Genomic DNA, 27,947 nt, shown 5'->3' on the forward strand with positions numbered 1-27,947 from the left:
TCCAAAAATGGAAGGTGGAGGACCACAAGGTCTCTAACATCCACCAGCTCCATGATGTCATCATGGAGGAGTGGAAGAGGACTCCAGTGGCAACTTGTGAAGCTCTGCCCAAGATGGTTAAGGCAGTGCTGGAAAATAATGCTGGCCACATAAAATATTGACACTTTGGGCTCAATTTGGACATTTTAACCTAGGGGTGTACTCACTTTTGTTGCCAGTGGTTTAGACATTAATTGTTGTGTGCTGAGTTGTTTTGAGGGGACAGCATATTTACACTGTTATACAAGATGTACACTGACTACTTTACATTGTAGCAAAGTGTCATTTCTTCAGTGTTGTCACATGATGTTATAATAAAATATTCACAAAAATGTAAAGGGTGTACTCACTTCTGTGAGATACTGTATATATGTATATATATATTTATATTATATATATATATATATATATATATATATATATATATATATATATATATATATATACATACAGGGGTCAAGTCCTGGGGAAAAAAGTGTGGGAACTCACCCAAGATCCACCCGCCCCCCCCCCCTCCAAAAAAAAAAGAAATTTACGCTCATATATTTCACAGAAAATATAATGCAACATTTATTGTAAAGTGCCAGTTTACAAGAACATCTCCAAAATTCATGCATAAACATGAAATGTTTCTGACAATGGGAGTCAAACACATAAACCTGAAATATTCCTGACAACGGGCATCAAACTCATAAACATGAAATTTTCCTGACAACGGGAATCAAATGCATGAACATGAAATATTCCTGACAATTGCTGTCAAATGCATAAACATGAAATATTCCTGACAACCGGAATCAATATCATAAACATGAAATATTGCTGACAATGGATATTAAAAGCATAAACATTACATGACAATGTGGACTGACACGCTGACAGAATGTTACCGCTGGACATAGCAAACTTACTGACATGTATTATACATGTTTGCCATGTTCAACTGTAACATTCTGTCAGCATGTCCGTCCACATTGTCATTTCCAGGGATGTGAGGGTGGCAAGAGAATGCAAATGTGCAGTGAACTCACTGCTCCACTTACCTGGCACCTCTGAAATCAATGTCCCCGGGCTGGCTCCTTGTGTGCTGGCTGTGTCTGGCTCCTCTGCTGCGTGCTGCTGCCTCGCCTTACCGGTGACTCCGCTGATGCTGTCCACACGCTCTGGGCCTTCAAATGCATAAACATGAAACATTCTTGACAAATTGGCCAATTATTAAACGCATAAACATGAAATATTCATGACTGATGACAATTGTCTGGAATATTTCATGTTTATGCATTTGATTCCCATTGTCAAGAAACATTGGATATTAAAAGCATAAGCGTTACATGACAATGTGGACTGACACGCTGACAGAATGTTACAGCTGGACATAGCAAACTTACTGACATGTATTATACATGTTTGCCATGTTCAGCTGTAACATTCTGTCAGCGTGTCAGTCCACATTGTCCTTTCCAGGGGTGTGAGGGTGGCACGAGAATGCAAATGTGCAGTGGACTCACTGCTCCACTTACCTGGCACCTCTAAAATCGATGTTCCCCGGGCCTACTCCTTGTGTGTTGGCTGTGTCTGGCTCCTCTGCTGCGTGCTGCTGCCTCGCCTTACCGTTGACTCCACTGATGCTGTCCACACGCTCTGGGCCTTCACTGGTGAAGGGGACTGAGTTGTTTCCTTTTTTCCTGCACAACCCGAATTGGATTGGGATCTTGCTGTCTATGGACTATATTTTCATCTTTTTATCTTGCGCTGCATTTATTGTTTATGGAATCAAGCTATTGGCCTGTTCTGCTTTCAGCGTGCTTTCAGTGCTGCTGGAGGTTTTTTGATGGATAAAAGAGTGTCCACAGACTCTGTTGACCAGCTGACATTTATCAAAATTAGTCAGTCCTGGATCAACAGCAGCTATCAAGCCCCTGATGATGATGTAACCTATTTGATTCTTCTATGTATCTAGGATCCCTTGAAGACTGCCTATGCGGTCTATGCTGTGCCTGAATCTTGATTATGCTAGCTTCAAACAATGTTTTTGGTTTACGGCACCACCAACACCCAAGGCCCAATTTTTCTGTACCTGTATGACAAGTACATGTAATTTCAATTTTTGTTTTCATTTTTAACAGCAAGGCCTGTTTCTGCACCCAGCAAGAGTAACTGTGAGGGGTTACAGTGTTCAGGCACCACCAACACACAAGGCCCAATTTTTTCTGCCCCTGTATGACACGTACATGTAATTTAAATTTTTGTTTTTAATTTTTAACAGCAGGGCCGTTCCCAAGGCCAGCAAGAGTAACTGTGAGGGGTTACAGTGTTCAGGCACCACTAGGGATGGGTGAACAGTTTGGGCCAAGCATAAGTTTGGCCTAAACATCGCCTAACACCTGAACCTTCTCCTATCACTCTTTAGATGCTTGGCTGGTGCTTCTTTCTCTTCAGTTCTCAGTGTTTCTTGTTTTAGCACCTCTATAGAAGGTGGTATCTGATCTGGAAACCCTATTGTTCACATTTACTGTAGACAGAACTCATTTTCACTGTGATTTTCCTGAAAAATAGACAGGTAACCAGAGGTTCTGTCTACAGTACATGTGAACAATAGGGTTTCCAGATCAGACACCACCTTCTATAGAGGTGCTAAAACAGGAAACAATGAGAACTAAAGAGAAAGCCACACCAGCCAAGCATCTAAAGAGTGATATCGGCTACTGCATAAGCGAGCTTTGGGGGAGTTCTTATTGCCATCTGTGTCCTGTTTCATGATATCTGCGATAGATGACTTTTGTAGTGAAGGTCCTGTCATCTGGTAAGAGCATATGGTATTGAATCTGGTGGTGGATCTTCTCTCCCTGCACTCTGAGTTTGTTGGTGTGGAGTGAACACTTCATGTGGGACTTTTTTTCTGCATTTTCTATGGCCTCGATTGCCCCTGTTGTGGATTAACGCTACACCTTTACTTTTATTGTTCATGAGATCTTTTATTCAGGATTTTTGTATCATCTGCTTCTCATATGAATAAATGTTTGATTGATAACGACTGAGCTTAGCGCAGCAATACGTCTATTATATAATTATTTTCTCCACTATACAGCACATACACACTTTTTTCTTCTCTTTTTTTCCCCCCCCTTCCCCGGCTCCATTCTGTTCTGATGTGGGTATCTTATGTCCTTCCCTTGAATCTGGGGCGAGAAAATATATCAGTATTCAGTTAAATTTGGAATGAATTATATATTTTTGAACGATTTTGAATTAATTATGAAGTTTAGTATATTGCTGTTATTGAGAATAATTCTCTACATAATTAACTGTATGATCATTGTGCCATGTCTCCTAGCACCAATAGGATCTCCTGAGGAAGTTGTATAGCGAAACGCGTAGTGATCCATTGGCATCTACACATTAGAACCCCATTGGACAGAACACAGGAGGTCGTTCGTCCTTGTGACTCACAGACACAAGACTCTGGCACATGTCGGGCAATTTATGGGTTCTCTTGCTATAGGAGCATGCTGTATAGCACCTTTGTGTACATTTATCTATATTATGTTTTTTATTAATTTTTCCATCATGCTGCCTAAATACATTTTTTATGTTTTTTTTTACATCTGAGTATCGATTATGTCTTTATGGGATTAACAGTGGCTGCCTTCAAAGTCCTATTACCCTTAGGGGTTTAATTTTCTCTTTTTTTACATCACAAACCTGTGTTCCTACTATGAGACGTTTCTCGTAGCTGCAGTTCCTCTAAGCTGCACAAGGTGGTGATCTCACTTCTACCTTGACAGGAAGTCTCTATGAAAGACAGGAAGTGATGTCAGGTATAAACAGGAAGTTCCGGGTGAAAGTTGAGTCGGGAGGAAGTAGGGAGGAGACATTGCTGGAGGTGGCAGCAGAGTAGTGATGGGAAGTTCGACTCTTTGAAGTGAATCGGTTCATTTCGACTCACTCACTGAAATGAACCGATTCATTGAATCGAATCTTCGGTTCACTTGCTGAGTCTACTGACAAGCAGTGAACCGAAGCTCTGACTCAACTCTATACAAATGAGCTGAATCAGAGGAGTGACTCATAGGTTCGGCAGCTCTCTGGGCATGTTTTTTTTTTTTATTTAACTCCTTCTTGGCTCCTCAGAGCTCTCTCAAGCCTACGGTATGTGTCAGACACAATACACATTATCAGATTAGCCAGCATTATCATGTTCAGGACTTCAGGTGACAGCTGTATAAATCAAAAGCAGGTTTCTGTTCATGTGAACTGCATTGTGATGGGCAAACTTCACAGTTAACATTGCCAGCTATCAGATTTGCACAGTTTTTACAGATTATGCACAGGAATAACGATCAGATTTTATTACTGTGTGTGGGTACTTCGGCCACAGTAATAAAATTAGATTTTTATTCCTGTGCATAATCTGTAAAAACTGTGCAAATCTGATAGCTGGCAATGTTAACTGTGAAGTTTGCCCATCACAATGCAGTTCACATGAACAGAAACCTGCTTTTGATTTATACAGCTGTATGTGCTGCTGGTGATGAACGGTTCTTCTAGTGTACTGAGTGCTAACAGAGACCGACTCGTAGGTTTAGATTCTTTAGACTCAGTAACCGCTGCACTGAACCAATCAGTGAAATGATTCGACTCTTCTCCCTGATCGGTTCATTACAAGCTTTGTTTCTGGCCAGCTATTCAGTGTGCTGGCCTGGGAGACGCTGATTGGTTAGAGGGAGGAGCTGAGCTCCTCACTCTAGGATCATATTACCATCAGCCCAGAGCAGCTCTCAGCTCTCCTTCACTGAATACTGAACTGTTTCCTGCCGACTCGTTCAGTAAGAAGAACCGAGTCAACCGGCTCACTGAAAAGAATCGATTCAAAAGAACGATTCGTTCATGAACCGGACATCACTACAGCAGAGGAGGTAATAAGATCTTATTTTCTATTTACACCCAGTAACCCTCCCTCCGTCATGTCCGTCCTCTTCCTCCATAGTCACTGTGACGTCTTTTATCCACATTATTAGTCCCCTTTTAAATACATATTCACAGGACACTACAGGGGCCTGTTTATTATCCTCCTTTATACTATAATCCTGATGTAGCACCCTCCTAGGTAGGTGCTAGATTCAAAGCATTTTATGCTCCATCTGCTTATCAAGGGAGCCTGATCTATTAGGTTGCCTGTTACATGTTCCCGGGTGTGATTCACTGGGTCTGAGCGAGTGTCCCCACTGCATCCAATAGGGGAGCCTGTTGGACAGTGGAAGAAACCTAGCCAGTGACACATTGGCTTGTGTGAGAGCTCCAGTGGGAGGGCACTCTTGCAGTGCATCCTGGGATTGCTCATAAAAGCTGAGGGGACATGTGACAGGGCGTCTTTGGTGGCAAACAGAGTCCCAGGAGGAGGCTGGCGGCTGTCTCTCCTCCTGTTGCATGAGGAAGATGGTCTTAGGCAGTCAGCCTAGTGAACCAGGTGTGGAGCTGAGCTGCGGAGGATCCAGTAAAGCTGACAGTGTTGCTGCTGGTAGATTCTACCGGGAAAAATAGTGTCCGTGAGTACCAGGGGACTTGCCAAAGGGTCTGCCCAGGAAGAGGGACCACTCCAGTGAAGTCAGAAGATAAAGGGTCAGCTCACACAGTGTGTCAGAGTAAAGGGGGTGCCGTATAGAACCCTGAAGAGTAGGGAAAAAGGGGGTGCTGAGTAGGACCCTGAAGAGTGATTTACAGTACAGTTCGCTTAATTCTTCTTCACTATAGTGGCAAGGTGAAGCAGCGGCCTTGCCGCATCCAGCTATAATCAGAAGTCCCAGCAATTGTGTATAGTTTGTTCATTTGGAGTATCCCACTCATCCCTTCTCCTATCCCAGTTCTCAAATAAAACAACAAAAACCAAAACCCCTGGACTGTTTAATGACTGAGCCAAGTACTTAGAATATGCTGCATTGTCAAGTTGTTGCTTTGGGTAACCCAGGGGAATTCATAACCAGCAGCTCCCACGGGAGTAGTGCTACATTTGGGGGCTCATCCGGGATGTCGCCCTGGGTTACTGGCCTGGTCACTAATGGCAACGGCCGAAGAAATTTTCAAAAGCGTCATCTTTGCTTCAGAGATTGTGTTCTAATGCTCAATACAAGTGTGGGGCCTGTTCTACAGGAGATAGGGAGAGTGGGATGAAGAGAAAATTGCACAATAATGGTTGCTCAGGGCAACCAGAAGATTCCTGTCAGAATCGCAATCTATACATTCTTATGCCGGAAAGTTTCCGTCTGAGCTATAAGTTCACTCCCGTGAGGTGCTGGAAGACGGGAGAAATGCATCCTTCTGTGAATATAGACTGTGTCTTCTTAACAGTAAATGGTGCAGGTATGGATGGAGAAAATGGTGGCCCAGGGCACGTGTATCGGTGTGCTGGGGTCCATGAGTGTGCCAAGGTTATATGGAAAAGTGTTGACCGTTCATATGATGAAAGCGGGACATTCTTTCTATACAGTGGCAGTGTGGATGCTGTGAAGAAATCGGTCGGCCATGTAGTTAATGACAGTGGGACATTTTTCGGATACAGTATGGTGGGCCTTGCTTGTACATGTGCTGGGAATAGAACTGTTGGCCGTGCATACGACAGCGGGACAATTCCCCGGACTAGCAAAGAGGGTCAGCTGGCTCATGGGTGTTGAAGGCGCAGTTGGAGCCCTGTTACAAGCAAGAAGAGTGGATGCATGTCTGGTGAGAGGCACGGTCCACTTTTCAGTGACTTCCATGTCGGCTGAGTTGAGAGAGAGCAGGATCGGAGGGGTTACTGCACCGTGCGGGAAAGCGCATGCTGAAGAGTTCTGCCTAGCAGGAGAAGCCACCGCCAATAAGGAAATGTAGGTGGAGACGCCGCTCATGCACAGCCAATCAGGAGTGAGAAGTAGAGTCCATAAATTACTTTCGCCTCTGGGTGTGGCTGAGAGGGAGACACGTGTGTGGAGGAGCAAGATGGCGAGTACCGGAGCAAGCCAGAGTGCATCAGCGATTGACTCGCATGTTGGTGGAGAACCTGCTGGGCATACCAGGAAGCAGACTGGAGAGCCAAAGATGTCCACCCTGTGGGATACAGGGGTGCGGATTGTGCCTGATGGAAGACTAGCGTTATGCACCGGAGGAGGCATGGAGCATTTGGGCCTGGTATGTCCCCAGTGTTTGAGTGTGACCATGCGGGTGCAAACTTTGAGCCAGTGCGGGCATTGCGGCCATCTGCTACTGTGGGTGGAGAGGAGTGAAGGTCGGCCCAAGAAGTTGTGTGTGTCGTGAGAGACCGAAATCACTCGGGCCTTGTTGGCTGGAGAATCTAGGCCTCTCCAGGGTCGTGGGAGTGGGGTGCTGAGACTGATGATGCAGCTTGAGGCCATGCAACCTGTCGGTGGTCCAGTTTGCTCATGGAAGGAGACTTGAATGTCTGAGCTAGGATGCATGCAGGTAGTGCCACCTGATGCATTGAAAACTGCAGCAGCAGAAACCATGTCTGCTCCCATAAAACTTAAAGCGGAGTTCCACCCTGGATTTTTTTTTTTTTTTTTTTTTTTAATACCCCCGGGACAGTCAGGGCTAGTGCATTGCACAATGGCTAGCCTCTGATCTGTCCCGGGTTGCACTTACCTGTTAGGACAAATACTTACCTTGCAAACGTCTTGTCCCGCGCTGCCATCTCAGATGTGGGCAGCTTGAAGCCAGCGCGTCCTCTTCGGCGTCTTCTTCTGCCTTCTTTGGTCCCACGATGCTCTGCGCCGGCCCCGACGTCACTTCCGGGTCGCGCGCGTCATCCCTCCACAGCTTCTGGGCATGCCCAGAAGCTGTTTAGAAGGGGATGACGCGCGCGACCCGGAACTGACGTCGGGGCCGGTGCAGGCGCAATGATTCCTGGGAGCTATGACGTCCAGCTCCCAGGAATCATTGCAGAGCCAGGAAGTGACGACGGGCCGCGGCCGAGGAAGGAGGAAGAAGGAAGTAAGGTAAGTATATTTTCTTCGCTACGAGGTAAGTAAAAAAAAAAAAAATATGCGATTATCCATTTCTTTTTCAGGTGACCCGGAGCGAGAAGATGGAGGTAAGTATAAAAATAGGGTGGAACTCCACTTTAAGGAGAAAAGATGGCCAGCAGTGACCAGGGCTGCTAAAGAGAGTGTAAGCAGTGAGGAGGAAGACTGGGTCATCGATGTGGGGTCTCCTAGTTTCCAGAATCTGTTTGGGTCCTTAGAAGAAGGAATAGATGTCTGGAAATCTGAAGAAGAGACGGAGTGGGACTGGGGATACGAGGAGCAGAGCAGTCCACCCTGTCTTGAAATGCCGGATGAAGAGACTAGGGCCTCTGTGGTGCGGGGAGAGCGTGCCAAGAGTCTGGGGTTCTCCGAGGCCTATGTCAGTCGGGTCCCAGACCTAACCCCACCCAAGAACTATGCCCGGGCTTGGGACCAAAATGAGGCCTATAAATCTCTTATCAGGAGGGAAGAGACCCAATTTTCTCCAGCTGGGAGAGGGAACAGGAAAACCCTTCCCAGATTTTTAAGGATGCAGCGGTGGCTGCAGAAGAAAGTGGCCTTGGAGTATGGGTACAATTACCCCTATGCTCCACGAGAGGTTATGTTGGAAATTGAAGCAAAAAGAGAATCCTGGTGTGACAAAGCCATATGGGTTTTCCTGTTTGTCCCTAAGCCATACAGAAATTCCTCCAGGATGGATCTGTGGAAGAACTTTCTGTCAGTAAAAACTCAATGGAACCACGGGCGGTCCATCTACCTGGACCGAGTGGAGGTCCATCGCACAGATGGATCTGGCCAGGCCTGGTAAATCCGCATCTGAGACGACAATAGGAAGTTAGTAAGGATTCCCCATCCTGACTTCTATATTTAAAGGAGAACTTAAAAAAAAAAATCAGATTGGGCTGGTTAGCCTATGTTCGTGAACTAAACATGAAGAGAAGAAATCTCTTTCAAGCTCAGTTGCTTAACAAACAAACAAAGAGCTGGGGGGGGGGGCACACCCGCACACCCCTCCCTGAACATGCATTTCTAAAGCTGGTGCAGCTATGAACCAAGCATATTTACAGAGAATAGCGCACACATGCAAAAGAAAGGACTATCAAATATAAAGGCAATCAATAAATAAAAATGGGGATTTGGTCCCACCATATGGCCATATCCTGCTCAAGCCCCCCACTACACAAGCTCAGTTGCTGTTGGGGCATATGTCCCCTTTCCTCTACCCCTTCCCCTTCTATCCTTGCAGAAGGAGTTGGGAAAACAAAAGGGTATTAACAGCTCATGGAGTGAAACCTAGAGGACTAACCCTCTCAGGAATACTTTGAAAGAGACCTTTCAAGTTCTTGTTTGAGAAGACCCTTTGGGCCATCATGCCAGGGTCCCGGATTACAAATAGAGAATTAAAACTTCTACCTCAGGGTTCCAGATGAACTTCTTGGGCCATTGGGCCAGACCTGGGACTCTATCAGCAGCTGTCTAGGAAGAAATGGGCAGCATGCCAGGAGTTTGGTGGGGGTGCCCTGGTGTCGTCAGGGGCCCCTGAAGAGACATTCTTTCCTTCCCCACAGATCTGTCAGGTTGCTCAGGCTCCGGCAACCAACCTGTGGAGAGAAGCAACAAGGACTAAAGTAGGTTGTCAGTGACAGGACTCGGGACCACCTTGGAGGAGTGGAAATGATCGTCGGGTCAAGACTACAGAAGAGGCTTACCGTCTTAGTTATGGATTTAGGATGAGAGGCTCGCAAACAGCACTAAAACCATGAGAGTTGGTGAAATGTTTTTGGGCTGTTTTGGGACCTTATACATTGTACATTGTAGTGTGGCTTTTATCTTAGCATGTATTATAGCTTTAGTAACTCCAAAAGTAACAGTTTTTAAAAAAACAAAAATGTACAACTAATACAGTCCAGATAATTCTCTATCTACAGAAAACCTGTAACGATCAAATGACCACATCAATGAGGATGGAGGCTTTCCGGAGTAACATGACTGAGAGGATACTAAACCTCACCCTGGAAATCCTCTATCTGCTGACCAGAGAGGTGAGGAGGATTCTGGGAAGTCACATGACATCACTCTTGACTCTTTTAATAAAACACAGAACTGACTGGAGAGGTGAGGAGGATTCTAACATGATAATTCTATTTGTTTTCCAATACAGAGATTTCCTCTTCTGAAGTCAGGAGATCATATGACTATCACAGTGCCTCCATGTGACTCCCTAAAACCTGAGAGACACAACATGCAGAAGATTCTAGAAGTCACCAAGAAGATGATGGAGCTGCTGACAGGAGAGGTGAGCAGTGCTGGGAATTCTGGGACATTATCCAGTAACAGACAAGGGATGTGTCTGGATGGTGACTGTATCATTGTGTGTGTCAGGTTCCTATAAGGTGTCAGGATGTCACTGTCTATTTCTCCATGGAGGAGTGGGAGTATTTAGAAGGACACAAGGACCTCTACAAGGACGTCATGATGGAGAATCAGCCGCCCCTCACATCACCGGGTAAGAGGAGACTTTATTGTAAAGGAGAGAGCAGTACGGAGGATCCACCTAGATCCCCCATCATCTGATAAACACATAGAAACAATGTATTCAGTCAGTGTGTGTGTTTCCTACAGATGAATCCAGTAATGGTAACCCACCAGAGAGATGTCCCCGTCCTCTGTATTCCTGGGATTCCACACAGGAAGGTCGCACCACCCCTCACCGTCATCAGGTAGATGAGGAACAATCACGGATAGTATCATTAGGATCTGTACATTATTTGAATTGTTATAATTGATGTCATTTTTATTATATTTTCAGAGTGGGAACCTGAGAGATTCTAAAGTTGAGGGTAAAGCAGAAGAAGAAGAGACGTATTTTGAAGATGATCAGCAGTCTATGGAGGAGGATGGAATAACAGGGACATTTATAGAGGAGGACACTCCTACAGAGATCAGCACAGGTGGGTCATAAACACTAAATACATTCCTCCACCCATACTGCTACTAATTGGTCCAAAGGACTGGGTGATATCAACCTTTAATACCCTGGCCACTTTCCTGAGCTGTGTTCCCCATCCTGTATTCCTATATTTCTCTTGGATAATCTTCCTTCTCTGTGCTGCAGACACAAATTCCAAATCTAGGCTGGATTTATTTAGATTCTGGGTTTTGGCTAGCAGGGAAATGTTGATTTTCTTCATGTTCATTGCTTGATCTAGGCACCTGGGGCATATGTCTTGAGTTTTCTTCGGGTCTAGTAAGATCTCTGGCATAGAGATTCTCCCAGGATTACTTGTTCTGTTGTCTTCTGGCTGTGCTGGGAGGAGGAATATGTCTATATAGTCTCAGACCCAAGTCCTTGACTGCAGTTTTAGGAGTTGCGAGGCAGTAGTGTGGGACCTCTGCAACTTGTCTCTGGGCTTTCCTATCTTCAGTGGACTTCATATGACATCCTTTAGGATGCACGGTGATCGGTACTGAGCTGTGTCCCCAGGACACAGTCCATCCCTGATCAGGGTAAAAATCCAATGAATACAGTGTGTCCAAATCACAGCCGGTCAAAAGTGTAAACATACAGGGCTTACTCGCTGTTCCCGGCTTCTTCTCCTTACACACCGATCCTGTGTGAGGAGAAGACAAGAGTAACAGTGAGTTGACCCTTTCCCTGACACAGTACAGTGCACAACATGTCCCTTAAAAAAAGAGAATCTGTCATGGAGCCCATCAGTGAATCTGTCATGGAGCCCATCAGTGAATCTGTCATGGAGCCCATCAGTGAATCTGTCATGGAGCCCATCAGTGGTTCTGTCATAGAGCCCGTCAGTGGTTCTGTCATAGAGCCCGTCAGTGGTTCTGTCATAGAGCCCGTCAGTGGTTCTGTCATAGAGCCCGTCAGTGGTTCTGTCAGGACAACCCCTTAGTGCCACCATCAGTGGATCTATCAGTGTAGCCCATAGTGCCACCATCATTGGATCTGTCAGTGCAGCCCATTAGTGCCGCCATCATTGAATCTGTCAGTGCAGCCCATTAGTGCCGCCATCAGTGGATCTGTCAGTGCAGCCCATTAGTGCCGCCATCAGTAGATCTGTCAGTGCAGCCCATTAGTGCCGCCATCAGTGGATCTGTCATCGCAGCCCATTAGTGGATCTGTCAGTGCAGCCCATTAGTGCCACCATCAGTGGATCTGTCAGTGCAGCCTAATTGGTGTCACCCATCACAGAGCCAACATCACTGCCGTCCATCAACAGTGTATCCATTGCAACCTCCCATCAGCCGCCATGTCCAAAAGTATATAAATCCAATAGTTTACTTGTGAGGCGGAATATAAAATCCTTAGTATGTCGGATAATGAGAGCAACCGGGAGCTCTCACAATCCGATTCTGATTCAGAATACAAGCCAGTTGAAAGTAGTGAATCAGGGACCGAATCAGAGGAGGAAACAGTCCCTCCCAAAAGAATAAGACGATCAGAAGACCAGGCAACCACCAGCAGTGCCATACACCACAACGGCACCTACACCAACGGCACTAGACCCCAGGAAGAAAGGCCCAGTTCCAGCACTGGAATATAGCACCAGACCCAAAGAATCAGGGCCCAAACCCATCTTCCAGGTGCCCTGGCAAACCCATTATGGCTGCTTTCCAGCTCAGGGTCGGCTGCAATCCCTCCTTTCACCGCACAGCCAGTTGTGCAGCCTAGCAATCATAATTTTTCTGAAATTTATTTTTTTTTACTTGTTTTTCCTTGAAGATTTACTGCACTACATCATGGACCAAATTAACCTTTTTGCAGACCAATATATCGCCACTAACCCCAATTCGTCCTTTGCCCGTATGTTTAATTGGCGATGTCTCACAATGGAGGAGTTACATTTTTTTTTGGCCCTTACGTTTAATATGGGGCTTACAACGAAAACTGAAGTGCATGCCTACTGGTCCACCCACCCCAACCATCACTTGCCAATTTATTCTGCTGCAGTGTTGCCAACCGCCCGTAGATTTACGGACAGCCCGTTAAAACAGGGCACTTTTCTCCTGCCCGTAAATGCCCGTAGCAGGAGAAAAGTGCCCGTAAATCTACGGCGGCGGCGGCAAGGTCGGAACTGCGCATGTGCGGCGCGCAGTTCCGAAGATTCCCGACTAACGAGTTCTCGCACAGAGATGATCAATGCAGCAGGTCCGCCTGCGCCCCGCCCCTGCCTCCGCCCCCGCCGTCATTCAAGTTTTCCCGCCGGCCGCTGGCGCTGACAGTGAGTGCGTGCAGCGTGTGGACTCACTGTGTGTGGAGTGGACTCGGAGACCCGCCCATTCTGTGACAATAGCGAATGAGAATTCGCTATTGTCACACGGATCATCCTCCTGGCCAATCAGGGAGCGGGTCCTCCCGCTTCCTGATTGGCCGAAAGGCAAACACCGTGCCATTGGACGAGGAGGAGGCGCCGCGGGGAGCCGGGGACTGAAGAGAAGCTGCGAGAGAGGTAAGTGCTAGGGGATCGCTGGCACTCTGCAATCATTGGATGCAATGTGTGGCTGGCACTCTGCAATCATTGGGGGCAATGTGTGGCTGGCACTCTGCAATCATTGGGGGCAATGTGTGGCTGGCACTCTGCAATCATTGGGGGCAATGTGTGGCTGGCACTCTGCAATCATTGGGGGCAATGTGTGGCTGGCACTCTGCTATCATTGGGGGGAAATGTGTGGCTGGCACTCTGCTATCATTGGGGGTAATGTGTGGCTGGCACTCTGCTATCATTGGGGGTAATGTGTGGCTGGCACTCTGCTATCATTGGGGGGCAATGTGTGGCTGGCACTCAGTCTGCAAAAAAGGGGAAGCTCCGTTGGTTTTCTTTCTCACCCCCTCCCCCCCCCCCGAGTCCGACAGCTAGCAGCGCACTGCAGACTTGAGCAGTAGAGAGAGGAGTCAGGGCCCGGGGGCAGAGGACATCAGTGTCCTGCTCATGTGCCCCCTTCACCTCTCCATGTTAATGGAGAAATATGGTTTTTGACTTTTGTTTAACCTAAACACATTGCTAATAGCACTATCTACATGTTTATAGTTTAAGTATTGATATTTGCACGGTTTAGCACTGAAAACAGCCTGTTTATGTACATTTTTGCAATGCCAGTAAAAAATTGGTGCCGTCCGTAAATTTTGGACGTTTTGCCAGTAAATTTCCCTCCGGGAGGTTGGCAACACTGTTCTGCTGTCATGTCTAGGCCACGCTATGACATGATCATGCGCTTCATGCATTTCAATGATAACTTACAGTGCCCTCCCCGAGACCAACTAGGATAAATTTGATAAAATACGCCCACTAATAAATTAATTTTTCTAAACGATTTGCAGAAATTTATATCCCAGACCAAAACATTTGTATGAATGAATCCCTTGTCCACTTTACTGGCCGGCTGAAATTCAAACAATATATTCCCAGTAAGAGGTCCAGGTATTGAATGAAACTCGACAAAATTTGGAAAAGAGCCTCAGGATGTGTGTACGAAGGCAAAGACCTTCAGCTCCAGCCCTGAGTGCCCACCCTACATCGGTATCAAGCCAAAAAAATTTTTGGGACTTGGCACTCCCACTGTTCAAAAAACGTTATTCCATCTACCTTGATAAATAATATACAAGTCTGCCCCTATACCGCCACCTGTTCCGCGAAAAAACCTTCGCCTGAAAAAACAGGAAAGTCTTCCCACAAAATTTAGTGACCACAATGCTACAAAGGGGGAATCAGAAAGTCTGAGAATCAAAGTGAAGTGGAGGGAAAAGCGAGAGGTGTACATCCTGTCCACTATCCACAATGACAGCTTGGTGGAGATTTATGGAAGACGAAGTCCCATTGTAAAGCCCGAATGCATCCACGAATTCTGGGACATTATCCAGTAACAGAGAAGGGATGTGTCTGGATGGTGACTGTATCATTGTGTGTGTCAGGTTCCTATAAGGTGTCAGGATGTCACTGTCTATTTCTCCATGGAGGAGTGGGAGTATTTAGAAGGACACAAGGTTCTCTACAAGGATGTAATGATGGCGAATCGGCCGCCCCTCACATCACCGGGTAAGAGGAGACTTTATTGTAAAGGAGAGAGCAGTACGGAGGATCCACCTAGATCCCCCATCATCTGATAAACACATAGAAACAATGTATTCAGTCAGTGTGTGTGTTTCCTACAGATGGATCCAGTAATGGGAACCCACCAGAGAGATGTCCCCGTCCTCTGTATTCCCGGGATTCCACACAAGAAGGTCACACCATCCCTCACCATCATCAGGTAGATGAAGAGCAATCACCAATAGTATCATTAGGATCTCTACATTAGCTACATTCTTACAATTGGTGACATTTTTATTATATTTTCAGAGTGGAAACCTGAGAGATTCTAAAGTTGAGGGTAAAGCAGCAGAAGAAGAAGAAGAGAGTGATGTGAGTGATGATCAGCAGTCTATGGAGGAGGATGGAATAACGGGGACATTTATAGAGGAGGACACTCCTACAGAGATCAGCACAGGTGGGTCATTAACATTAAACACATTCCTCCACCCATACTGCTCACTGATTGGTCCAGAGTAGGGCAAGGACTGGGTGATATCAGCCTGTAATACCCTGGTCACTTCCCTGAGCTTTGTTCCTGTCTTGTATTCCTGTATTTCTCTCGGATAATCTTCCTTCTCTGTGTTGCAGACACAATTTTTTATATCTAGACTGGATTCATGTAGATTCTAGGTTTTGGGTAGCAGGGAAATGTTGATTTTCTTCACATTTATTGCTTGACCTAGGCACCTGGTGCAAGTGTCTTGAGTTTTCTTCCTCATACCAGTGTCTAGTGCTCTGTTGTTTGCTGGCTGTGCCGGGTGGAGGGATATGTCTGTATAGTCTCAGACCCAAGTCCTTGAGTGCAGTCTCAGGAGATGGGAGGCAGTAGTGTGGTGAACTGTGCAACCTGTCTCTGGGCTTTCCCATCCTGAGTGGACATCATATGACGTCCTTTAAGATGTGCGGCAATCAGTGATGAGCTGTGTCCCCAGGACACAGCCCATCCCTGATCAGGTTAAAGAGCCAATGAAATTGGCTTTTTACCATGTGATCGGCTGTGTCCAAATCACAGCCAGTCAAAAGTGTAAACATACAGCTCTTACCCGCTGTTCCTGGCTTCTTCTTAAACACCAATCCTGTGTGAGAAGACCAGAGTAACAGTGAGTTAAAGGAGTTGTAAAGTCAGAAGATTTTTTATCTTAATGCATTCTTTGCAATAAGATAAAAAACCTTGTGGGTATAGCAGCCGCCCTAACACCTACCTAAGGTCCTTTTCTGTCCAGTGATGTCCATGAGTCCCTCGGCCATCTGGGACTCTCCCTCCTGATTGTCTGGGACACAGCTGCCGTGCCATTGGCACCCGCGGCTGTCAATCAAAGTCAGTTAGCCAATCAGAAGAGATAGGGGACGAGGCTGAACGCCAGCTCCATGTCTGAATGGACACACGGAACTGCAGCTCGGCTCGGGTGCCTCCATAGCAAGCTGCTTGCTGTGGGGGCACTCAACAGGAGGGAGGGGCCAGGAGGAGCAACGAGGGACCCGAGAAAAGGAGGATCCAGGCTGTTCTGTGCAAAATCAACTGCACAGAGGAGGTAAGTATAACATGTTTGTTATTTTAAAAAAAACAAAAAACTTTACAATCACTTTAACCTTTTCCCTGACACAGTACAGTGCACAACATGGCCCCTAATAAACAAAAACCTGTCATAGAGCCCGTCAGTGGATCTGTCATAGAGCCTGTCAAAGAATCCGTCATAGAGCCCATCAGTGGATCTGTCAGGAAAACCCCCTTAGTGCCACCATCAGTGGAATTTGTGAGTGCAGCCCATTAGTGCCGCCATCAGTGGATCTGTCAGTGCAGCCCATTAGTGCTGCCATTTTTGGATATGTCATTGCTGCTCATCAGTGGATCTGTCAGTGCAGACCATTAGTACCGCCATTAGTGGATCTGTCATTGCTGCCCATCAGTGGATCTGTCAGTGCAGCCCATTAGTGCCGCATCAGTGGATCTGTCAGTGCAGCCCATTAGTGCCGCCATTAGTGGATCTGTCATTGCTGCCCATCAGTGGATTTGTCAGTGCAGCCCATTAGTGCCGCCATTAGTGGATCTGTCATTGCTGCCCATCAGTGGATCTGTCAGTGCAGCCCATTAGTGCCGCATCAGTGGATCTGTCAGTGCAGCCCATTAGTGCCGCCATTAGTGGATCTGTCATTTCTGCCCATCAGTGGATCTGTCAGTGCAGCCTAATCAGTATCACCGTCAGAGTCAACATCACTGCCACCAATCAGTCTATTCATCGTAGCCTCATATCAGCCGCCATGTCCAAATTGTGAGGAGGTATATCACATTATGTCATATAATGAGAGTAGCAGGGAACTCTCACCATCCGATTCTAATTCAGAATACAAGCCAGTAGAAAGTAGTGGATCAAGGACTGAATCGGAGGAGGAAACAGTCCCTCCCAAAAGGAAAGGACGATTACAAGACCAGGCAACCACCAGCAGTGCCATACACCCCAACATCACCTACACCAACGGCGCTAGACCCCAGAAAGAAAAGCCCAGAACTAGCACTGGAATATCGCTCCAGACCCAATTTGTCCTTACATTGATTCTGTTGTTGGTTCTTAAGGTTGAGGAAGGTAGGAACATGAGCCTACAGAGAGGGAAGAACACTGATGAACAACAAATTGGCAGTCATGTTCCCCTAGCCAAGTTGGCTCTACTGATGATGAGGATGGAGAGGATGATGATGATGAGGCCACTGATGTGACTTGGGTTCCAGATAGAGCAGAGGAAATTGAGGATAAGGCAAAACCCTAACAAGGCAGGATGGCCTCCAGAGGCAGCCATCATGGAAGAGAAGAGAGTAGACAGATTGTGGAGCTGCTATCTCCTGGCCCACTTTCCACAGCTCAGCTGTGTGGGCCTTTTTTAGCACATGTGCAGCCGATCGCATTGTTGCAATGCAAACTTTGCCTCAAGCAGATCAAGCGTGGCAAAAACACCAGCCATTCGGGTACCACATGCTTGACAAGGCATTTAACCTCCCACCACTTCGCCTATTTGCAAGAGCACCTATAAGACATACAAAAAAGACGCAATTCTTCTTCTCACCTTTCAGGTCTATCCCCACTATATCTCATGACCTCTCAGCAGCATGACAGGGATGATGGTATGGCGAAGGGTGTCACAGGTCCGTGCAGCACGTCTGCCAGCAGCACATCACCAGCTGTAGAGTAAAGCAGGCAAATTTATCTGCCCCAGCTGCTGCAGCGAAAAAAAAATACACTCCCTGCCACCCACATGCCCAGTGTCTAAATGCCAGCTTGTCCAAATTGCTGGCTTTACAACTCCTACCTTTGCATCTGGTGGAATCTGCCACCTTCCATGAATTTGAAAAATGTGCTGTACCACGATGGCAGGTGCCCAGTTGCTAGATCTTTGCACGTAAGACCATTACAGCTCTGTACCATCACTTGGAAGGCAATGTTGTGGCATCATTGGGCAGAGCAGTCAGCCGCAAGGTCCACGTTACTGCTCAAACTTGGTCCAGCAAGCATGGTTCGGGACAATAAATTTAGTTCAAAGCACACTGGGTAACTGCTTGCAACTAAGAAGAATGCAGGACAGGGCTTAGTGCTGGAGCTTGTTTTGCCGCTACATTTCCATATAGCTGGTGGTGATGATGTGAGATTTGTCAGCTCCACCTCCTCCTCCTCCATGCCCTCCTCTGCTGAATTGTCCTATAAACCACCAGTACCCCCCTAAGCATTTAAGGGGCTATTCAATGAGTCAGACTCAAAGATGCCATGCAGTGCTTCAGCTGGTCTGTCTAGGGGACAAGAGCCACACCGGAGAAGAGATTCTTTCACCTCTGCAGGGGCAGGCCCAGGGATGGTTCACACCAAGCCAGCTTGAGCCTGGAATGGTGGGGTGCGATAATGGCACTAACCTCCTGTCCGCCCTTCAACAGGGAAAGCTGACACATGTGCTATGCCTGGCACATGTCCTCAATATGGTGGTGCAGCACTTCTTAAACAGGTACACAGGGTTGCAAAATCGTCTAAAGCATGCCAGAAAAGTCTGTAGCTATTTCAGGTAGTTATACATAGCCAGTGTTTGGTTGGCTGAAAGTCAGCGGGAATTCCACCTGCCTGTAAACTGCCTGATTTATGACATGCCTACCAGGTGGAATTCAACTTTGGCAATGCTGCAGTTGCTGCAAATGCAGCAGAGGGCCGTCAGGGAGTACCTGTGTCAGTATGGTACAACGATAGGCTCAGGGTGGCTCTACTTTTTTTTCCCCACACCAACAGCTGCTGATAAAGGATGCCTGCACTGTACTGTCACCATTTGAGGATGCCACAAGGTTGGTGAGCCATGACAATGCAATGCGTGACACAATCCCTGTTGTGTTCTTGCTGAAGCAGACTCTGCTTGGCATTAGGGACAAGGCACTTGAGGTAGAGCAGCGGGAGGAACAAGTGGACTTCATTTCTTTTAAAGGCCCGCTTTATGCAGACACAATTCTTGCAACACACAAGAGAAGAGGGAGGACGATTCTGGTAGTTTTGTAGGCATTGAAGCAGAAGAATACATAGGTCAAACACTAAGGGGTGGTTTTCCGTCCCCAGAACTCTTGAGAGTAGTACGTGCCTGGGAGGACGCAGTTCAAGATACTGTAATCTTCAGTGACCCCAAGAACTCTGCTTCTCCTGCCTCTGCACATTTGCGGTACATGGCCTCCTTTATTCTTCAAAGCCTGTGAAAGGACCAGAGAATTCGTGGCATCAAGGAGAAGGATCATTATTGGTTGGCAACCCTCCTTGACCACCGTTACAATGGGAAAGTCTCGGAACTCATCCTATCCCCACAGAGGGAGCAGAGGATGATATATCTTGAGGACACCTTAAAGTGGAGTTTATGTAATGCCTTTTCAGACTTTGATAGGTTACAGACTCATGAAAAAGCTAGTTTTGAGGCTTCTGTTGGTCAAAGGAGGAGCAATGGAAAAGAGGGCCGCCTCAGTCTCAGTAATGCCTTTCAAAATTGTTTTAGTCCTCCACGCCCATGCTGTTAGCTTCCACATCCCATCGGTAGTGTCTGCATCATATTGTGGAAGATTATGTAGGGGCAAAAACAGAAAGATAGAGCTTTCTAGTCAACAATCCACTGGGTTACTAGGTCGTGAAAATAGACCACTGGCCAGAACTTGCCCAGTATACAATTGGGCTGCCTTGCATCCAGTGTCTTTTCTGAATGGTTATTCAGGGCTGCCGGAGGTTTTGTGAAAAATAAGAGCACGTCTCTCCACGGAATCCATTGACCGGCTGACATTTGTCAAAATAAATCATTCCTGGATTAGCAGCAGCTATCAAGCCCCTAATGCCATTGTCGCCAATTAAGTGTTTTTGGGATGTGGAAAGCTTCCTTGCTTTATAAGTGTTGATTTTATTTGGAAGAATTTTATTGGTAACCATTTCATGGGCACAGTTGACGCCTGAGGGACAATTTTTCCACACCTGTTTGACAGGTGCAATTTTTACAGCCAGGCCAATTCTTGCTTTCATCAAAAGTATCTCTATAGGGTTACGGTGTAAAGGCACCACCAACACCCAAAGCCCAATTTTTCCACACCTGTTACTTCTTACCAAAGTCTGGGAATCAGACACCAGAAATCATCCCCTCAAATTAAGGGGATTAGAAAGCCACCTACCCCATATTTTACTAAATACTTTTCTTGTTTTCCTAAGTTGGAAAGTGAGTTTATACAAGGGGAGGGAGTCGTTACTAAGGTCAGAGTAGTAGGTAGAAATGAGCTTAGTAGGATCAGCCCATCTTAGCATTGTTTCTAAGTACAAAAGGAGATATGCCCACAAAATGGGACTTTAACCACATCCCGCCTGGCCTATAGCAGAATGGCGGTCAGGGGGGATTCGTTTTCCCTGACTGGGCGTCATATGATAAGCCGCTTGCATGTGCCCTGAGGGCGCACAGTGTGGCGATCAGTAGTGCGGCGTGTTGCTCTGTCACACCGCACCTCCGATCTTGGTAAAGAGCCTATGACTTAGGCTTTTTACCATGTGATCAGTTGTGTCCAAACACAGCTGCTCACATCGTACCCAGGAAGTGCAGTTTATCTGCTTTTCCTCTATTGCTGCTGACAAGACAATCAGCAGCTCTCCTGACAGGAGGGTCTGTGCTGATAATCAGTGCATTGATTATCAGTGTAGACCCATCAAGGATGGCAATCAGTGCCCATCAGAGATGGCTCAGTGCCCATCGGGGATAGCAATCAGTGTCCATTAGGGATGCCAATCAGTGCCCATCAGCAATGCCTGTCAGTGCCTCCTCATCATTGCTGTTTATCAGTGCCATCTATCAGTGCCACCTATCAGTGTCCAACAATGCTACATATTAGTGCCACCTATCAGTGCTGTATATTAGTGCCTCATCATCAGTGCTGCCTCACCAATGCTGCTTCATCAGTGCCCATCAGTGCAGCCTCATCAGCGCCCATCCGTGAAGAAGAAAACGTACTTATTTACAAAATTTTATAACAAAGACGAAGAAAAACGTTTTTCGCAGTTTTCTGTCTTTTTTTACTTGTTTAGCAAAAAATGAACCCAGTGGTGATCAAACACCACCAAAAGAAAGCTCTTATTAGTGGGAATTTTTTTTTTAAAGTTTCATATGGGTACAGTGTTGCATGTAAAGCACCCTACAGGTAGGTGCTACGTAAAGATATAGTGGGCCTTATCTGCCTAACAGCAGGGCTGTGATTTGTTAGGTAGGGTGTCAGGGCTTCCAGATGCGCCTGCTGAAGGGAGAAGTATCCCCACTGGCTCTTGAGGACCCTGAAGTTGTAAAGGGGGCATCGGCAGTCCGGGCCCTGAATTGTACAGAGAGTGCCAGTAAAGCAACAGTTACACAGAGTTCTACAAGATACTACCTCAAGCTGTACCAAGCAAGGGACAGTATTTAGTGACTTCTATAGCACAGCAGTGTCAGGAGTTCTACAGCTCTCAGTCTTGGATCTACAGGACTATAAGTCGGGGATTCAACACTTTTTGGATAATAGAGTGTTCTCAGATTCAGTGAGCGTTGGCTGGCGCCGGCTGGCGTCAAGGAAGCGCCAACGGGCATTTTTCAGTTACAAAGTCCCACATGTAATTAGTTCAAGCCTCAAGGAGTAGCCCACTCATTCCCTTCTCCCATCCCCTTTAAATTAAATAAAAACCACAAACAAAGATGCCTGAGTTGTCGCTGCTTCAGTTATCACACCCAGGGCCACAGCTCACATGGGCTGGAGAGAGTAACGGTTCTAATGGCAGACCCACATCAGGCCACAGGCCTGGAAACCTTGCTACACATGACCGCGCAATTGTCATTCATAATGTGATAGCGCTGAAAGCTGAAAATTTACCTGGGCAGGAAGGGGGTGAAAGTGGCCTGTATTGAAGTAGTTAAAGGCAACTGAGAATCTTGATGCTAGGGTCCCTTTTGGGGACCAGGCGGTGTAGTCTCATTGGTTGGTGATGGTGAATGATGATTAATTGATTTAAAATGTATTAACTGGTGCTCTTGGTGTCACCTACTTGCTGGATGAATAGTTATGCCATCCTTCCTCTACTCTACCCCTGATGAAAGAAACTAACCTTTTCTGAAATGCGTCAGAATGAAGAGGATATCTACCCACACCCAAGACTTTGTTTATTTGCAGAGCATTCAGCCATTGTTCAAGGCATATAAACATCGCTTGTGATAGAAATAAGGCATGACAGGTCCTCTTTATGGAGACATCTGGGATCTCTAAGACCCCAGATATCTCCTCTACCCTGGAAAGCATGAGATAAAAAAAAAATTGATCTTTGCTTTTTAGGGGAAAAAATGACAGCATCTGCCAGAGCTGGAAATTACATCAGGACGTCTCTTATGGCCTCCCAGTATCATAGAGATGGCCAGAGACCATCCAGTCCTCGGCCAGCCCTGTGATAACCCGTAACCACCGCCGGATGGAATCTCAGGCTCTCCGATCGCACAGGAGAAGTGCCGATGGGCAGCGGAGGTCGGGACGTTCTCTTCTACTTCCTGTAAAAGCCATCCAGCAGCTTATCACCTGTTAGGATGGGTTTTACACAATAGGTAATCGCCGGCTGAACAAGATATCTGGATGATGCATATAGGCTACTTCAAGTCTAGGATGTCTAATGACGTCATGCAGGCGAGAAGTGGTTAAAAACATTGACCCTGCCCATTAGGTCTAATGGTAAGTCCATCCACTGCCTAGTTTGAAGCTGCAACTGGGTTATTAAAGGACACATATTATTGGTAATATATAAAAATACCGGTAAAGTACCTAAATAGGGTTACTTCTTGCAATCTGGACTCAGGGTGAGTGATAGACGTAGCCGCCTGGTCTAAGGGGAATAAGCTAGATTAATCCCAGTTCACCCAAAAGCCAGAGTATTCACCAAATGTAGAAATTGAATGTAGTAAAGAGTATAAGGTATCATGGGCATCAGCTAAGTAAACCAAGGTGTCGTCTGCATAGAGAGAAATATGCTCCTCTATCGTACCAATGGGAAGAGCTCTACTAGTGGAGGAATTACAGTTACGAATAGCAAGAGGCTCTATCACCAGATCAAATAAAAGGGAGGGGTAGGGGTACCCCTGTCGAGTGCCTCGATGTAGCGGGAAGGCATCAGTAATAAGAGAGTTTACTCTTAGTCTAGCTACAGGGTTAGTATTGAGAAGACGTATCCAGGGCCGGCGCAAGGATTTTTGACACCTAGGCAAAAACTAATTTTGCCGCCCCATTGGTTCCGCCCCTGACTCCACCTCCTCTGCCCCCCCCCCCCTCCCTGAAAAACCAGTAGACCAGTTTTATATGTATATGTACATGAAAACCAGTTACGCTATAAGAAGGAAACAAGGCATGAAGAAAAGGAGGCATAGTATAATGAAGGAAGTCAAACAAGGCATGAAGAAAAGGAGGCATAGTATAATGAAGGAAGTCAAGCAAGGCATGAAGAAGGAAGCTCAGGCATCATGCCATGCCACATTCTTCATCATGCCTTGTCTCCTTCTTCATGCCATGCCTCCTTCATGCCTTGTCTCCTTCTTCATGCCATGCCGCATGGCATGAAGGAGACAAGGCATGATGAAGGAGGCATGGCATGAACAGGAAGTGGCTTGGCTACCGTCGTAGAGATGTTCAAGGGTACAGGGTGACCCATCTTAGGTTACCTGTGTGCTCTTCAGGTCTGCCCACAATCACATGCTGGTCCCATCCCCACCTCTCATCAGCACGTGGAAGGATTCCAGGCAGGGGACTGACACGACAGCTGCAGGTGTCAGAGTGGCGCGCTGTTCAGCCAATCGCGTCATGGCTCCCCCTGTCACAGGTGGAGTGCAATATCACTCTGCCTGTGACAGGAGGGGCCAAACTTTACAGGAAGCAGTGGCGCCGCTCAGTTCTTCTCACTGACAGAGTTCTTCACTTACTGCTGACAAGTGCAGTCGGAATATCGGGCTGTGCTTACGGGTGTCAGTGAGCCGCCCGCAGGCATTATGCGGGAGGCTCCCGCACCTCGTGGGAGACTTGGGATGCCTGGAAACTGGTGTCAGTGCGCCCTAGGCGGCTGCCTAAATTGCCTTACTGGTAGCACCGGCCCTGGACGTATCCAAGCTATCATACGCGGATCAAAGCCATAATATTTTAGTATGGCCCTCACAAAAAAAGTGAGGGCCATTTAAAACTATCAAACGCCTTACAGGTGAACAATCATGAGGGTATTTCAAATTTTAAAATAATCTAGGAATGTTCATTCTAGTGGAACGACCAGGTATAAAGCCACCCTTATCACCTTTCACCAAGTTCACAACCACCTTACTCAATCGATTCGCCAATACTTTTACTAGAACCTTTACATGCACATTTATTAGGGGAATTGGACTATAAGAGTTAGATCTAAGAGGGTCTCTGTGAGGTTTCAAAAGAAAAACAATCAACACTTTCCACATAGAGGGAGGGAGAACACCTGAATCCAGTGCTTCATTGAATGTACAAAAAAGAAAGGTACTCGGTAATTGTTTAAATGAAGCACACCATTCAGCCGGGAAGGCATCGAGGCCTGGAGATTTGTGAGCAGGTGGTTGCAGAATGGCAAGGACAATCTCCTCAATGGAAAAAGGTGCATCCAATTCCCCCCAAGAAGAGAGGGATACCTGTGCCAAATACTCTGATAAACAAATATATAAGTATTGAACCGTTGTAGCATAAAGGTCGGTAAAGAAAGACCGGAAACCATCCAAAACCTCGTGAGGGGCAGTGCCAATCCGCCCAGTAGATTGAATACGAAGTGGGGAACGGATTCAGACCTAGCAAAGTAAGCAAGTAAACAGCCATCTTTGTTACCTTGTTTAACAGTTTTTTTGTTGGGTAGCATAAAGCATCTTCTTTTTAGTAAGATCCAATAACCTGAGCTCATACTCTGAGTTTATACATCCATGCCTCTCGTGTGTGCAAGCCAGGGTTAGCAACATAATCACTTTCCGCTTTTAGCATAGAAGTTTCTAATTTCACAGTAGTAATAATCTTTTTATTTCTATTTTAGTGCATAGCCAGGAGATGACGAAAACCTCAGAGGATTGTCTCACTTTGTCTCCAGACTGTGATGTAGAAGATGAGGACATCACACAGTATAGTCCAGGAGAAAACCCGGCTACCTCAAATGTCCATCCGGCACCACACAGTGTAGATGGACCATCGTATTCCTCTTATCCTGAGGAACCTCAGACTGTGAGGGACGGTGCCGGACCATCGTATTCCTCTTATCCTGAGGAACCTCAGACTGTGACGGACGGTGCCGTCCTTCCAACAGATAAGAGGTTTCCCTGTACTGAGTGCGGGAAGGGATTCCAATTTAAATCTCAACTTAATTTGCATGAAAGATCTCACACAGGGGAGAAGCCGTATTCCTGCCCTGAGTGCGGGAAAAGTTTTTCACATACGTCCCATCTTTACAGACATCAGAGATCTCACATAGAGGAGAAGCCGTTTACCTGTCCTGAGTGCAGGAAATGTTTTGTAAATAAATCAGATCTTGTCACACATCAAAGGTCTCACACGGAGGAGAAGCCGTATTCCTGTTCTGAGTGCTGGAAATCTTTTTTACAAAAATCTGCACTTGTCAACCATCAGAGAACTCACACAGGGGAGAAGCCATTTTCCTGTCTTGAGTGTGGAAAATGTTTTTCAGATAGGTCCAGTTTTAATCATCATCGGAAGTTGCACACAGGCGTGAAACGTTATTCCTGTAATGAGTGCGGGAAATGTTTTACACAGAAGTCCTATTTTCATAATCATCAGAGATCACACACAGGCGAGAAGCCGTATTCCTGTTCTGAGTGCTGGAAATCTTTTATACAAAAATCTGAACTTGTCAGACATCAGAGATCTCACACGGGGGAGAAGCCATTTTCATGTCCTGAATGTGGAAAATGTTTTGCAGATAAGTCCAATCTTTCTCATCATCGGAAATTGCACACACCTGAGAAACTTTTTTCCTGTAATGAGTGTGGGAAATGCTTTACACAGAAGTCCAATTTTCATAATCATCAGAGATCACACACAGGTGAGAAGCCGTATTCCTGTTCTGAGTGTGGGAAATGTTTTGCACTAAAATCAGTACTTGTCTCACATCAGAGGTCTCACACAGAGGAAAAACCGTATTCCTGTCCTGAGTGTGGGAAATTTTTTTCACAGAAGTCCAATCTTTACAGACATCAGAGATCTCACAGGGGAGAAAAGCCCTATTCTTGTCCAGATTGCGGGAAATGTTTTCCAGAAAGGTGCCATCTTCGTAATCATCAGAGATTGCACACAGGGGAGAATCTGTTTTCCTGTTCTGAGTGTGGGAAATATTTTACAAAAAAAGCAGAACTTGTCCTACATCTGAGGTCTCACACAAAGGAAAAGCCGTATTCCTGTCCTGAGTGTGGGAAATGTTTTTCACAGAAGCCCCATCTTTACAGACATCAAAGATCTCACACAGGGCAAAAGCCCTATTTCTGTTCTGAGTGCGGAAAACGTTTTGCAGAAAGGTGCCAACTTCGTAATCATCAGAGATTGCACACGGGTGAGAAGCCGTATGCCTGTTCTGAGTGCGGGAAATGTTTTTTTCAAAAATCAGCACTTGTCTCACATCAGAGGTGTCACACGGGGGAAAAGCCGTATCCCTGTCCTGAGTGCGGGAAGTGTTTTTCACAGAAGTCCAATCTTTCCAAACATCAGAGATCTCACACGAGGTAGAAGCCACTTTCCTGTCCTGAGTGAAGGAATTGTTCCTCACTGAAGTCCTGTCTTCCTGTACATCAGGGATCCCACATAACCCTCAAGGTGTATTAGTGTTTTGAGTGCGGGAAAAGTCTTCTGTATGAATGTTGCTGGACATCACAGCTCTCATGTGGGGAAGAAGCACACCCTGATGTACACCTCAGATTTAGTCTCCGAGGCTGATCTTCATCATGTAAGAAACAGTTCATAAGGAGATCAGAGATCACCAAAGACATGGATGAAGAGTAAATACCTTTTCTTAGTAAAGTTTGTGGCGTAAGCTTTTACAAACGCTTAGAAGTCTATTTAAAAGCATTAAAAAAAAAAACAAATGTGACCTGCATTTGCCCAGCTGTGACAAATGTTGGTTGTTTTTTATTTCATACCGTGATTTCCTATGATCTTTGGCTTCATCTGTGGCCATAATGAGGTATTGCTCTATTTTTCCTGATGGAGGTTTTTCACGAAAAAATACCCCATTATGGCCACTCGATGGAGCTGACTATCATAGAAAATCATTGTGTT

At 46.2% G+C, this 27,947-nt stretch overlaps 2 protein-coding genes and 1 pseudogene across 3 annotated transcripts in view; all 3 read left to right on the forward strand.

Moving 5' to 3' along the window:
• Positions 1 to 27,947, forward strand: part of LOC309550683 (uncharacterized protein) — a 3,164,715-nt gene that overhangs the window by 1,116,938 nt on the left and 2,019,830 nt on the right. The gene's annotated exons all lie outside the window — the stretch shown is intronic.
• LOC309550699 (uncharacterized protein) overlaps positions 1 to 27,947 on the forward strand; it is a 114,845-nt gene that overhangs the window by 61,633 nt on the left and 25,265 nt on the right. Inside the window, exons 5-6 of the mRNA XM_082251033.1 lie at positions 15,220 to 15,317; positions 15,407 to 15,554. Of these exons, the coding sequence (XP_082107159.1) occupies positions 15,220 to 15,317; positions 15,407 to 15,554 (246 nt within the window). The remainder of the gene's footprint in view (positions 1 to 15,219; positions 15,318 to 15,406; positions 15,555 to 27,947) is intronic.
• LOC309550037 lies at positions 17,430 to 27,422 on the forward strand (annotated as a pseudogene). Its single transcript has 3 exons — positions 17,430 to 17,721; positions 20,836 to 20,842; positions 25,841 to 27,422. The product of its transcript is annotated as an uncharacterized misc_RNA (transcript).

Source organism: Pelophylax lessonae (genome assembly GCF_965119305.1).
Source record: "Pelophylax lessonae genome assembly, chromosome: 3".
Lineage (NCBI taxonomy): Eukaryota > Metazoa > Chordata > Amphibia > Anura > Ranidae > Pelophylax > Pelophylax lessonae.